Source organism: Anolis sagrei, chromosome 1 (assembly GCF_037176765.1).
Source record: "Anolis sagrei isolate rAnoSag1 chromosome 1, rAnoSag1.mat, whole genome shotgun sequence".
NCBI lineage: Eukaryota > Metazoa > Chordata > Lepidosauria > Squamata > Dactyloidae > Anolis > Anolis sagrei.
Genome location: NC_090021.1, coordinates 193792573 through 193807110, shown reverse-complemented (window position 1 = coordinate 193807110; position 14538 = coordinate 193792573). Strand labels below are relative to the sequence as shown.

The window sequence follows — 14538 nt, the reverse complement described above, 5'->3', positions numbered from 1 at the left end:
CTCTTTTAAACTAACAATAAAGGGTTCCCTTCAGTGCTTCCCATCTTTATGGGGGCAGAAGAAGCACAAATCTCCCCCCAGCTGACCTGAAACTGCACACCAAGATAATGTTACAAAAAAATCCATCTTGGAAACAACACAGAGAGACATGTCACTCACCTCCAGCAATTGAGCCCAGAGTGAACCTGTATGCTGACTCAGCTACCTGGAGCCAGATAGGTCTGCCCAGATTGTCATAAGATTGCTGGAAGAGAAGAGAAATGGGCACGGAAGGAAAGGGGGACAGGGGAGAGAAATGAGGCAACAAGAAATTATCTAAAAGTTGCAAGAACATAGAAAGCAGCTGCAAAGTGAACATTTGTAACATTAAGATTAAATTACCCTGACTGAATTAAGTAAACGTAAAGGTTTCCCCTTGACATTAAGTGTCCTTGGCATGGCCATGACAGATGTGGTGAAAAGATCACATGAGTTTCCTCACTCACTACAATTCAGAACTAGAATAGTAAACCAGAGCATTTCTCATTCCAGGATGTATATCCTCCTCCAGTTCACTTTTGGAGATCCTGGAAGGGCACCACCTTCTGCAGCCAAAAAAGAGGGTTTACTCATGCTGCTTTGTTTTTAAAACAAGGAATATTACTTCTTTGCACCTTGTTCATGATAAGAGTCATTCTGATGTGAATGTTCATTGCTTTTAAACAAAGTCTATGACAGGAGCAAGACTACTAAAAACAATGTTTTCTGCACAAATTTGGTGGTAGTAGCAGTGGCCCCACATGGAGGATTTACAAAAGTCATGCAGTCCCCTTCCACCCAGCCTGGGTTCACAGAGGCTTCCCATATGCTGCTGTATGTGATTCCACTTCCTTATTCAGTTCCTTGCAACCCTGAGGAAATCCCATTAAAACTGCACATTGGTTCAATCCCAAATGCTATATCGCCCTGTGCATGTATTCCCTTTCATTGAAATGGAGATATAACTTTCAGACTATCTATGAAGGTGCTTACCCTAGCCAGTGGCACGCCTGTGTTCAGATAGGAGATGTAAATTAGTATAATTAATGCTATGGCTTTCAGAGCATGAATATTTATAAATAGAAAATTACTGTCACTGGCATCCCTCCACAAAGCTACTGTATACAGATATTTAGCAGCTACACAAAGGAAATCTTTCAGTGATAATATTGGCAGCAAGTGGGATTGAACAACCAGCTTTCTACTCTTTTATTTTTGCTAAATAGGCAGAAAGGGGATGTGAATGAAAAGTTAAGAATTCATTACAGTTATTTCCTCTTGACAGAGTTCCTGGTGCATAAAAAGCACACTCTTCATTAGTCTGGTGGCCTGCCCATATCTGGCATAATGTTGAGATGATGGCACAAGACCCATGGATCCCAGCACCAGGCCATAAATGTCTAATGTTTTCAATAGCTCATATATGTAAGCCATGCCTGTCAGAATAGCAACTGTCCATATTGCCTGGAATGGAGGATTGCAGCAAAAATCTGTGTATCCAATGGGATGTCTATCACTGCTATAAAAGGATGCCTTTGTGACACCCTCCATATAAGATAAATACAGTAGGTATACAAGACTGAAGCAGTCTTATTGTCACTCATAAAAAATCAAGAAGAACATTCACTCTGTACATCCTTAATATATCATTTGGTGTGACTTTATAACAAGAGTTAATCCGGTTCATTTTTTATGTATGGGTCAAGAAGATAAAGAAAAAAATTGTTAAGTCCTTCTCCCAGAGGTGGACAGATCTGAAGACCTATCTCTTCTAGCAGGCCTACCCAGTCAGTTTCAGTCATGAATTATACACTCACATCTTGTGTTTTGATCTCTTTTTCTGTGTATTTTAATATGTATTCTATAGAAATACATTTTAATATGCACATTTTATATACCGTATATACTCAAGTATAAGCCAACCCGAATATAAGCCGAGGCACTTAATTTTACCACAAAAACTGGGAAAACAGATTGACTAGAGTATGAGCCGAGGGTGGGAAATGCAACAGATATTGGTAATAGATACCAATAAAATTACTTAATTGAGGCATCAGGAGGTTAAATGTTTTTGAATATTTACATAAAACTAATTTAAGATAAGACTGCTCAACTCTGATTAAACTGTTCTGACCTTCTCCAATGCAAATGTGCTTGCGTACGCTTCCAATAAAAATAAATAGAGTAAAATAATAAATGTAATAATAACAAAAATAATAAATAGAGTGAAATAATAAATGTAATAATAACAACAATAAAGTAAAATAATAAATGTAATAATAATAATAATAATAATAATAATAATAATAATAATATATTTCTTTTGTATTTATGTATAACAGAGTAAAATAATAAATAACTTTGACTACAATATAAGCCGAGAGGGACTTTTTCAGCCCCAAAAAAGGTCTGAAAAACTAGGCTTATACTCGAGTATATACAGTAATAGTTACAATTATGTGTTTTAACTATGTTTCGCACAGCAGTGGTTTTCAACCTGTGGTCTCTGGACCACCAGTGGTCCGCAAGAATGAATATATGGTCCACAGTCTTACCATTATTACACCATTGCCTGAAAACCATGCGGCAACGAGAGCGGCTAGTCTCGCAAAACCCTCTTATAGTGCTGAGGCAACAAGGATGTTGGGAGGGCAGAGGCTGACTACCCACAAAAGATTTCTACTACTACATCAGCTCCAGATTATTAAATATGGCTTTCTGTGAGCGAGCCAATGGCGACTACTGGATGGCATATGTTCTGTATCAGAAACTAGAACTGATGTGGTCTATCCAATGCAATTTTCTGAATCGGCACCCAAACAACCAAACCAAATCTAAAGTTGACCAAAAACTGATTCATAATCCTTTTGGTACTAATGTTGGAGAGTGGTTCCTTGTCAAAATAAGGTAGGGAACCACTGCTCCAAAGTTGCCCAGTAAAGTCATATACATCAAGTAATCAGAAGTATGTAATCCTTGAAAACAAGTGTTACATTTTTAGCTGTTACTAATGTTTGCTGATAGAGCAACAGCTAGGCAATGGACACAACCCTATCTTGTGACATATCCTATTTCTTCAATTCTAAAATGGACTCCCCCCCATATAAACATCTCTAAAATGGGGTGCGCCTTACAATCAATGGTATTGTAAAATCGAAGAAAAATAGTACTTGCGAATTATAGGGAAAGCTCTCTATGTCACAATGTGGCATCAAAGAGAGAATCAAATTTCCCCCTTTAATTTTAGTGAACTTATTTTTATTTGTTTTGTTGTTCATTCGTTCATTCGCTTCCGACTCTTCATGACCTCATGAACCAGCCCATGCCAGAGCTCCCTGTCAGCTGTCACCACCTTGCTCTTGGTCGGCCCCTCTTCCTTTTTCCTTCAATTTTCCCCAGTATAATTGTCTTCTCTAAGCTTTCCTGTCTTCTCATTATGTGACCAAATACTTCTTCTTTGTCTCTACTATCCTTCCCTCCAGTGAGCAGTCGGGCTTTATTTCCTGAAGTATGGACTGGTTGGATCTTCTCGCTGTCCAAGGCACTCTCAGCACTTTCCTCCAACACCACAGTTCAAAAGCATCTATCTTCCTTCACTCAGCCTTCCCTAAGGTCCAGCTCTCACATCCGTAGGTGACTACGGGGAATACCATTGCTTTTACTATGCGGATCTTCGTTGCTAGTGTGATGTTTCTACTCTTCACTATTTTATTGAGATTGGTCATTGCTCTCCTCCCAAGAGGAGATTATTTGTATTCCTTATAAAAAAAATTCAAAGCATAAAATGAAACAAAATTAAGGTTCCCATCCCCAATTATTCCTTGAAGCTTTACTGATCTCCTAAGCAAAATGTTATTTGTGGAGGCTAAAGTAATATTTCATACTTGACCTCATCATTAAAGATCAAAAGATTCCAGAACGACCTGTGTTTCTCAGGAGGCAACAATTTACTAAAGCAGCAAAATTTACCACTAGTTCTTACAGAGATGTCTCTTCTATTTAACAGGACTACTTTAAAGCAATATTTTCTCAACAGTTTAAGTTTATTTTCTAATTAAAATGTTTCCTATTCTTATAAAGACATGGAGTAAAAATAAATAACAAACAAAATTCAATAAAACAGTCTAGCCATATTGTCCTGGCCAATCTCTGGGAGAGACAATTCATCTGACAAATCTCTCGTGTGCTGAATGTACAAGTGTAAACAAAGACAGAAAAGCATTATTGGGCGACAGAAGAAATATATTGAAATATCAGGCAAGTTAATTTTGAAAATGAGGTTTAACACAAAGCAATCCAGATAATGTAATGATTTGCAAACAGTGAAATCCACATATGCAGACTCATAAAATAATTGGACCATGTAGACTTGTCCAGAACAAATCAATATTTGGCCGCTTGATTGCTTCAAGTATACAGATCTGTACTTTATAGAAATTCATTTCAGACTTTTTGTACAAGTTTTTTTTAGCAAAGTTAAATTAAAAATGTGCAGCTGTTTCTACATGCACAATCTTATAAGAGAAGCCTATTCTTTTATATAGGGAGCCCCCAGTGGTGCTGTGGGTTAAACCACTGAGCTGCTGAACTTGCTGACCGAAAGATCGGCAGTTCAAATCCGGGGAGTGGGGTGAGCTCTCATTGTTAGCCCCGGCTTCTGCCAACCTAGCAGTTCGAAAACATGCAAATGTGAGTATATCAATAGGTACTGCTTCGATGGGAAGGTAACAGCTCTTCATGCAATCATGCAGACCACAAAAATGGCTTAAAATTGAGATGAGCACCATCCCCTAGAGTCAGACATGACTAGACTTAATGTCAAGGAGAAATCTTTACCTTTACTATTCTTTTATTTATTAATGAATGCAATTTCTTTGGAAGTTATTAGATTTAATCTAGAAGCACCCACAATACTAAAGAATGATATGTCTTCCATGCCTCAAACTGGACTTTCTCATTTAAATGCTCAATTTGAAACATTTTTTCAAGATCCACTGAATGGAATTGGATTTACGCTCATAGATCAGAAGCAATTCTGATTTATATGAGCCAGTTTTCATGCCAAACCTTTTGGGAGCAATGGGGAAGCAATGTGAAAACCATTATGGTACTTTCGCAGGGGCAATTTTGAAAAGGAAAATACTCCATCAGTACCTAAAATTAGGGGATATATGCAATTGTGAAGACAAATAATATGGATGTCTTTCAATAGGAAATATTTCAAACTTTCATCTCCGAAATTCAGACTTTCAGCAAGCACTACCCATTTACTAGAAATTTTAAGCCTTTATTGTCTTCAGGACACATACCTGCCTCTGAAATTCTGCCAAGTTGTATGGCAGTGCTCCTTCAGCCAAGGGTGCTATTCTCTCAATGTCTGCCAGTGTTAAGCGCCTGTGTACAGAGCCAATGGGAAAAGTCATTGTTAGGACAGCAAGCAAAACCTTCTACATCCTCCTCTTTGCACAAAGAGCAGTAGCAGGTTGCTCACTGGAGTTTGGCAAGGGGTTGCTTATAAGACAGAAGTATTCAGCAATACAATCCCCAGACATAAGCCATTTACACACAGAGAGATCAAAAGCCAAAACTTGGAAGAGATCCTTTTTGAACAGGCAGGTTGCCTCCTGCACTGAAACTTTCTCATCCGGCCTCTTCTGATCTTGGAAATGCTTTGAGTATAGGTAGCCCGCTTCACCTTGAACCCAATATAACTGGGCCCACCAAGTTCAGGCACAGTACTCTGGTTACAGAACACAACCTTGGTCTGGGGAACATGTGCAAAGTTGGCACGCATTCATCTAGAGTCAACAAGGGCACAATCAGAAGGAAGGGCAAAGGTGTAAATATATTTAATAGGCTTTCTGCAGATCTGATGCACAGAGGAGGGGATTGCTCTTAAATCAACCAGTATTTCAGGTGAGAAGCATCTCTGCAGCTCCAAATGTTCAGCTTCAGAAAACAGTGGGTTCTAGGACCTATGGATACTCAAGTGCCAATATATACAATGGCATATTTAAATTGTGTTCCTTATAAAAATGGTAAAATCAAGGTTTGCTTTGGGAATTTCTAAAAACATGTTTTCAAGCCAATACAGAAGGTTAACTGCATTTTATTTTCCACTGTTTTTGTATCATTTTTCAGAATTATGATGCATAACTTTATTCCAGTTAAGTAAGAGGACTGATCACTGACTCAAATCTACAAGGATGCAGCAATTCATGCTGATTGTCTCTGAAGTTGAGTTAACTGCTGAGTACACTGACTACCTCAAACTCCTACCCTTCCTCGCCTCCTTAGACAGCTGTTTACTAAATCCAGCTTTGAGGATAGTCCAAAGAATATACCAAGTTTTATTACACAGAAAGAGTAAAGTGTGTAATAAGGGAGAATAAATTGAACAAGATGTCTATATTTGTGGCTAAGTTGTGGCAGAGATGGTTTCCACAATCATTAGGTGGACATAGTGACTAGTAAGACTACTGTGGCCACAAGTGCCTGTATCCACAATGCAATGAGAAACTCAGAAATATGCTCAATCCCTATAGCTGTTTCCCTTCAAAAGTGAGAGAATTCATCTGGCATTTTGGTACTGAGTTATGCAGGAATAAATCCAACTGTTTTGTTCACTGCATAGGTCAGAATCTTCTACAACAACCAAGCCCACTGTATACCTTTTCACTGTTGAAGGCCTTTCCACCAATGCAGCCATCTACTAGTCAGTTGAGAGTCTGTCAAGGCGGAGTAACATCCTGCTATGATCCTAAACTTGGAATTACAGCATTGGCATCATCCTCTAACCCAGTGGTTCTCAACCTGTGGGTCCCAGGTGTTTTGGCCTACAACTCCCAGAAATCCCAGTTAGTTTACCAGTTGTTAGGATTTCTGAGAGTTGAAGGCCAAAACATCTGGGGACCCACAGGTTGAGAACCACTGCTCTAGGTCTTCTGGATGATCCCCAGAGGTCCTGAAGGATGCCTTTAGCTGTGTGTCCAAGCTACAGGGCCATCCCTACTCCACCACCATTCTCCACAGGTCAGTAAATGGCTGTGTTGGTGGATGTAGTAGTTCTAAGTGGTGGTGAGGGGTTCCACGTGTAGTGAACCTTATAATGCTTTCCATAATATAAGTCCAGACGCATGGGTTCACACAGATACAAGCATGTATGCCCCTGATCCAATGTTACGTTACATGTACACTGAGTTGCACATGCCATCTGACTACTGCACTGAGCAAAGAATATCCATCCCACAGTTGTAAATGTTTAAGAAAAAGATTCCAAGCAAACAAATTCAGGAATGTTAATACAAAAAAAAATATCTAAGGTTAGCATTACCCTGTGGCATTATATAAATCAGACAGCTGGTAGAGAATATCAATTTCCAGAGGTGTCACTTGTCCAAATTTGATTGCAGATTGAGAGAATTCCTCTATATTTTTAAAAGAAAAACCAAAGAAGAACAGATTTAATTATTCTGCAAAGTCAGTCTAACTTCCTTCCTGACAATTTGTATCATTTGCTATAAGGTAAAAAGAGCAAAGTTGAAAAACCAGAATAAAACTAGTAGCAATAAGAATACTATCAATTACAGAATAGCTTTCAAAAGTATACAAAGTTGCCCATCCTAGCTCTAAAGTGAGTGTCAGTTATATCAACAAGAAGAAAGTGCGACTATGGTACTATCTCGGTAATGAGGGAATTATCTTCTGACACGTCTTTATCATTTGACTCCAAGGGCACTCCTTCATGATCTACAGCCAAGTTGTTGTCAAAGGCTACAGATGGCTCATTAGCTTTATCATGAAGAGTTAAAGGAGTAGCATTGTAGTCAGTAGTAATTTCAAACAGGGAGTTTAAGTCAGGAATACTCACAGTTCCCTCTCCGAAGAGTTCATCAATTTTCAATTGTTTAGAAGCCTTATGGTTTGTTGTTTACTCAGGGCTAGTTCTATTGCCTTTTCTGTTTCCCATTTCAAGGAAAGGGAGTAAGAAAATAAAAATTCCAATTCCAATTCCTAAACTATGGTACTATATGTTATAGAAAAGTGGTTTAACCACTCCTGAGCCATTTACTTTTCTAGTTTCTAGAAAAGTATAAAAGTGTGAAGCCTGGCTGAATCTATCAAGTTTCCTTGTGTATCTGAAGAAGCAAGACTTCATCTACAAAAACATATGATACTCTTTCAGTTAGACCAGTGGTTCTCAGCTGTGGGTCCCCAGATGTTGTGGCCTTCAACTCCCAGAAATCCTAACAGCTGGTAAACTAACTGGCTGGGATTTCTGGGAGTTGTAGGTCAAAACATCTGGGAACCAGCAGGTTCAGAACCACTGAATTAGACTCTAAGATGCTACAAAATCTTTTTGCATACTACTTCATAAAGGTTTAACATTTTATAAAGGTTCAACTACTACCATGTTTACTACTAATACGTGTCCATGTTGTGCCCATGGTCCATTTCAGGCAGAAGTCTCCCTCACCAACTTCTGCCTGATTTTGTCTTTTAATCCCTTCTTGCTCAAGAACTAGTGGGGCAACCAAATCCTTTTCTATATATTTCATCACGACACAATAATCACAAACAAAATGAAATAGTTCTTTACCTTTGGTAACTTCAACATCTCTTCTAGCACCTCCTATGAGGCTGTATATTTTTCGAACAAGTTCCATGTTGTTCAGCAAGGCATTGAAAGCATTAAAATAGGAAAAGCTGACTTGGTGTGAAATAGATCCACCAGCAGCCTGAAAAAAACAAAACATTAATATGAGCTATAGGAAATGGAATACTGGCATCATTATCAGCTTAGGACTCTTCTATACATTTCATTTTCTATAAGCTGCAGTTGGAGCTTAGAAATATAGCAAAACATAATGCACTGTACAGTATTAAGTGCCCTGGGGAGCAAAGGAATGTAGATTAAAGGAAATTACTTCCATGTAGAATCCCACTGAAAAGTAGATATATGAAGAACAGAAATGGTGAAATAAGTCAAAATATCCCAAGCAGTTAAACAAACTACGGTACTGAATAACTAAAGCTGTGCAATCTAGTTGCAAATGCTTTTGTTTCCAGATTTCTGTGCATCAGTATGTTCTTTGTTTCAGAATATCTCTTCTTTCATTTCGCAGGAACAAGATAATATAACTTTATGTAGGAAACCTGGAACTGTTCAGGTATTATGTGACTTCAGTGTTGACAATCCCAGTAAGCAAGCATAGCCAAAGATCAAGGTGCTGGGAGTGTTTAACTGGTGCATTAGGATACATTACTGAATAGTACCAACCACCATTATGCAAATGAATAGGGGAAGGATTCAGAAGTAGTTTCACAGCTACATGCTTTGATTCATTATGAATCATGGATCTGACAAGGCTGACCAAAGCTGTTTAATAAATCAACTTCTGTTGGCAAAAGAACAGAGAAGTTTTCATCTCATATAGGTATAAAGATTGAAAATAGAAGCAAGGCTTCGAAACCCCCACCCCACCAAACAGATGTCCATAAAACACAAGAAATGATATTTGAAATCTGTTCAAATGGTGTCGACCCAGTGACAGAGGTCCTACGTAACACATATGGTAACATCCTTGTACATTTACTACTGATGTACATCACCGTATAAAATAGCAGGCATCTCTTAATCTTCTAGTCATTAGTACTTCTGCATTTCAAGGTGATAGCTTAAATAATGTAAAATTCTGACTCTGTTCGATTCTAGACTTTCACCATCTTCTGAAAGGACTGTCATTTCTCCTATCAACAAATCAATATTGATATTTTTATGTCAGGCCCACTAAAAAAATCCTAGTCAGATCGCATTGTCTCAACAGTGGAAGCCCCCTAAATTCTCAAAATGTTTGTGCATCTGACCATAAACCCTTGCCTTCATTTGACTGACAATCAAGGGTAATCTGAATTGTATGTTCTGTGATACTTACTGAGACTAAGTTTTCTTCCACAAAAGGAGTGAGCATGTGTGCGCGAATAGTGGCCATGATGTCACTGAAATCCAAGCCGGTGATCGTGCCCGTTTTGTTTTTGTCTTTCAGTGCAAAAGCTTGCCTTGCATGTTCTGATTGCAGTTCCTAGGGGGGGAAATGATACAGTGTGAGCATTGCAGAGAATATCACAGTGATTCAGAGAATCTCCATTGATTCAATGTGTTTGTCCAGTGGCTACTTAGGAGCATAGAAATAAAAACTAGCAGAATTTGGTGTGGATCAGGGTTTTGCCCCGCACCCTTGAGGAGTTACTAGACGGAGAAAGATAAACTTCATACAGGCTTCCACAAATTGTGTAGCACTGCACATGACCAGTTCTGTCCATGCATACAAAGCTACAATCAATAATTGTTGATGCACAATTGTCCTATCACAGATAGGCCCTCAGCTAACATTTAAAAATCTTTTTATGCAAGCTTCAACCCCTTATGATGGTGTATACTGGCTGTGCACAATCCCTACTAAAGTCTTGAGTGTGAGTGCAGCCTACATATTCCTTGACCTAAAGAGGCCAAGTGATGGAATAAATATTAAATAAATAAGCAAGCATATGCAATCTACCTTAATGTATACACCTTGCAGATTTCAACTCTTCTTGGAACAGAGTTTTGGATAGGAAGGAAGAGGGGAGGAATACACAGCCTTCATAATACGTTCAACAACTAACCCAAATATAATAGCACAATTGCAGATTTGTCTGGGCTGTGTCAGAAACTGAAAAAAGTTCCAAAATTACTCAGAAGCTAGCATTTCTTGATTTTCCAAATATGAAACACTGCAAGACAACTTTCTGAAAATCAGTCATCACAAGAACAAGGCAAACTGTGTGAAGCTGTCCTTATTTTCTAATAAGGCTCATAATGGGCAAATCATGGTGAAATATTTACAATTAGTGTGAAATAAAATGACTTTATTTTGGTCATGCTATGGTAATATAGAATGAGAAATATGGAAGGAGCTTATATAAATATAAGGACATGTTGCTTAAAGAAAGTAACATCATAAAAAACTCACATCAGTATTTAATCAGCAAGTATTTTAACAAAGAGCCACCCATTATATATATATACACACACACACACACACACACACACACATACATATGGAGAGAGAGGGGGAGTAAAGGTTTGCCCTTGACTTTAAGACTAGTCGTGTCCGACTCTGGGGGTTGGTGCTCATCTCAATTTCTAAGCCAAAGAGCCGGCATTGGTCATAGACACCTCCAAGGTCATGTGGCTAGCATGACTGCATGGAGTGCCAGAGTGGTACCAATTGATCTACTCACATTTGCATGTTTTCAAACTGCTAGATTGGCAGAAGATATATAGTTTACTGATAAAGAAAACAACCTTCTGTTTGCATGAAGTTTTAAAATATGAAATCATATTACTGGATGTTCAGATAGCATCATTATTTTGAGGAGTGTTTGTTCAACACAAGAGAAAGAACCATGATCCAGAGAAACAGAAATAACTGACCTGTAAAAACTGAGTGAATTCCGAATATGTTAGGTGTTTCTTTCTGTTATGCCCAAAGTGCAATCGTATAAATTCACAGTCCCAATTAAAAGGTATGTGATGGTGGATAATGGTCTGCCCAAATATTTCTTTGACATTTTCTTGGAAAGGAAACACAAGAAGGGAGTTGGTTAGGAAATATCAAACCTGCTTAAAATCCTTCTAACAGAAAAGCATTTTTTCAAGAGCCATTCTATTAATAAAGCACTTAAAATTGTTGAGCTAGAAAGCTATTTATTTTCCCAGAGTGAAAACACACTTTGTATAGACTACATTTTGATGCTACTTGTGTGCTAATATCCTACGTAGAGGCTTAAGAGCTGTGATTTTGTCTTATTCAGTTTTAATTAAGAAGCAATTTATTTGGTTCATTAGAAATAGCTGGTGCTTTGCATGCTGCTATAAAATCAATGTGGTGTTACTTGAGTCTACAGCAAGTCAAATTAAGACCTTATTGAAAGGCAGTGAATACCTATATTTCTGTATACCACAATATTTCCCAGACTATACGCGGTGTGATTGAGACTTGATTATTTCATTCAGATTTGCATGAATGCAACTATTAAAAGGCAGGTATAGGAAATGTCAACCAAATTGTATCATTATCATCATAGAAAATATGTTAATTATTTGGTAACATTGCCCCAAAAGGGTTTTTTAAAAATAGAAAACTTGAGTTATACACATGTTTAAATGCTGTGAAGTATTCCTTAGGCCTGTTCAAACTTTGCTTCATCAAAAAGAAAACTGGAAGGCTTCCTCTTTTGAAGGAATGAGATTCAATCTGATCCCTTTTATAATCTCATTGTATTATTGAAGGCTTTCATGGCCAGAATCACTAGTTTGTCATGAGTTTTTTGGGCTGTATGATCTTGTTCCAGAAGCATTCTCTCCTGACGTTTCTCCCACAACTATGACAGGCATCCTCAGAGGTTGAGAGGTGCTCACAACCTCTGAGGATGCCTGCCATAGATGTGGGCGAAACATCAGGAGAGAATGCTTCTGGAACATGGCCATAAAGCCCGAAAAACTCACAACAAACCTATAATCTCATTGTTCCTATTATTCCCTTTCATTTAAGTTACTTTCCATGATCAGCGAATGGTTCACCAAGCAAGTAATAAAGGGACAGCCATGAAGAGAGACTGGTAAGAAATATAATAATAATAATAATAATAATAATAATACATAATACATAATATTATTATTATTGCACCTCCAGAAATATATACAGAGAGATTCAAGGAAACAAAACTTCATAATAGTGGTATATGACAAGGTGACTTACAGTCTTCTCATTTATAAGGTTGCCTTAAGTCAGTGGTTCTCAACCTGGGGTTCCCAGATATTTTGGCCTTCAATTCCCAGAAATCCTAACAGCTAGTAAACTGGCTGGAATTTATGGGAGTTGTAGGCCAAAACACCTGGGGACCCACAGGTTGGGAACCACTGCCTTAAGTCCAAGTTAAGTTGATGTCAATTAACAAAAAAAAAAAAACTACAGAAAAGAGGCTGCCTGAAGATGTTCACCATATTAATGTCTGGGTTACAACCAAAGAAAGCAATGCAATCACTATTAAAACTGATCCCTGAATTATGCTTTTCTTCACTTTGATAACTTCAGTTATTGAAAATCACTAATATATACCTCAAGATAAAGCAAGGGGACCCATAACAGTATTCAATGTATTTAAGTAGTTATCAATAGAATATACATAATTACAGCTGTAGCTTTCAAAATCTGAACAATGATTTTATTCCCGTAGAGATGACTGTCTGATGTTGTCACCTACCAATAGATCCTCCTCCTATCTTTATGCGCAACAGATTCTGCATTTTTATCAGAACAGTTTCTTTGTGCTTTCTAATGTTATAATTTCTTTTATCTAACACTGTGATAACCTATGGTTATAAACAATACACCTCAGCTTGACTTGACTATATCTTCTTGAATGAGAAAGAAAGGAAAAAATGAGAACTAGAGTTATGCTGCAATTACACTCATATGTCAAGACAAAAACATTCAGATGAATTAAAGGGAAGATATAATGTTTTTATCATTACCTGCCTAATGTTTCTTATGCTGCCATCAGTATTACTCATTGGCCAGGATCACCTACTTTGCATTGGCTTTATTGTACCAACACTCGCTCCAAACCAAATACTATTTGGCTTACCCTCAAAGTAAGGCCTTGCACTTCTTCATGAGGAAGGCAGAAAAAAAAAACATCTTGTTTCAATTTGTGCTATTTCAGTCTGTACATTTTCTAATCATTTATGGAGATCACTGGGCAAAGAATGGTCTAAGGAAGGACTGGGCTGTAGCACAGCTAGTTAATCACTAGTAATAATAAATCACTGCCAACTGGAAGGTAGCAAGTTAAAGCCAAAGTCGGGTTTGAGCTCCTGACTGTTAATAGCCCAGCTTACTGTTCATCTAAGCAGTTAGAAAATAGCTGAGCTGTGAGTAGAGAAATTAGGGACCGCTTAAAGCAGGGAGGTTAATTTATGACACCATAGAAATTCTGGGGATTCAAAGAGCAAGGTGGAAATACTACAATCAAAGGCTTGGCATCATAGTGGATGAAGGGACAGCTCCCCCCGTGGCCAGAATTGAGCACCTCCAGGAGCCGAAGTTGGAAAAAAATTGCTGAATTACCTCTATCTGTCTGTTTGTCTTGTGTGTCTAAAAACGGCATTGAATGTTTGCCGTATATAAGTGCATTGTGAGTCGCCTTTAGAACGAGAAGGGCAGACTATAAATACTGTAAATAAATAAAGAAATAATAAATAAATTCAAATGTTAAAAGCTGCTCACACTCAAACTAGAAGCATTTCCAGATTATATGTAGTTTGCCTGTGTAGTGTACAATAATTAGCTATATGTTTCATTGTCCTTTTAATCAACTTATTCAGTTTAGTCTCAAGACCTGGACTGATGCCACCCACCATGGTTGACTACTCAATCCAACTGCATAGGAACAACTACAGCAGAGCTTCCCGTT

At 37.9% G+C, this 14538-nt stretch overlaps 1 protein-coding gene across 1 annotated transcript in view; it reads right to left on the bottom strand.

Annotated features, from left to right (window-relative positions):
• Positions 1-14538, bottom strand: part of SLC25A12 (solute carrier family 25 member 12) — an 87808-nt gene that overhangs the window by 36380 nt on the left and 36890 nt on the right. Inside the window, exons 5-10 of the mRNA XM_067471540.1 lie at positions 11495-11634; positions 9954-10100; positions 8618-8756; positions 7352-7445; positions 5328-5412; positions 160-244 (exon numbers count right to left, since the gene is read on the bottom strand). Of these exons, the coding sequence (XP_067327641.1) occupies positions 160-244; positions 5328-5412; positions 7352-7445; positions 8618-8756; positions 9954-10100; positions 11495-11634 (690 nt within the window). The remainder of the gene's footprint in view (positions 1-159; positions 245-5327; positions 5413-7351; positions 7446-8617; positions 8757-9953; positions 10101-11494; positions 11635-14538) is intronic.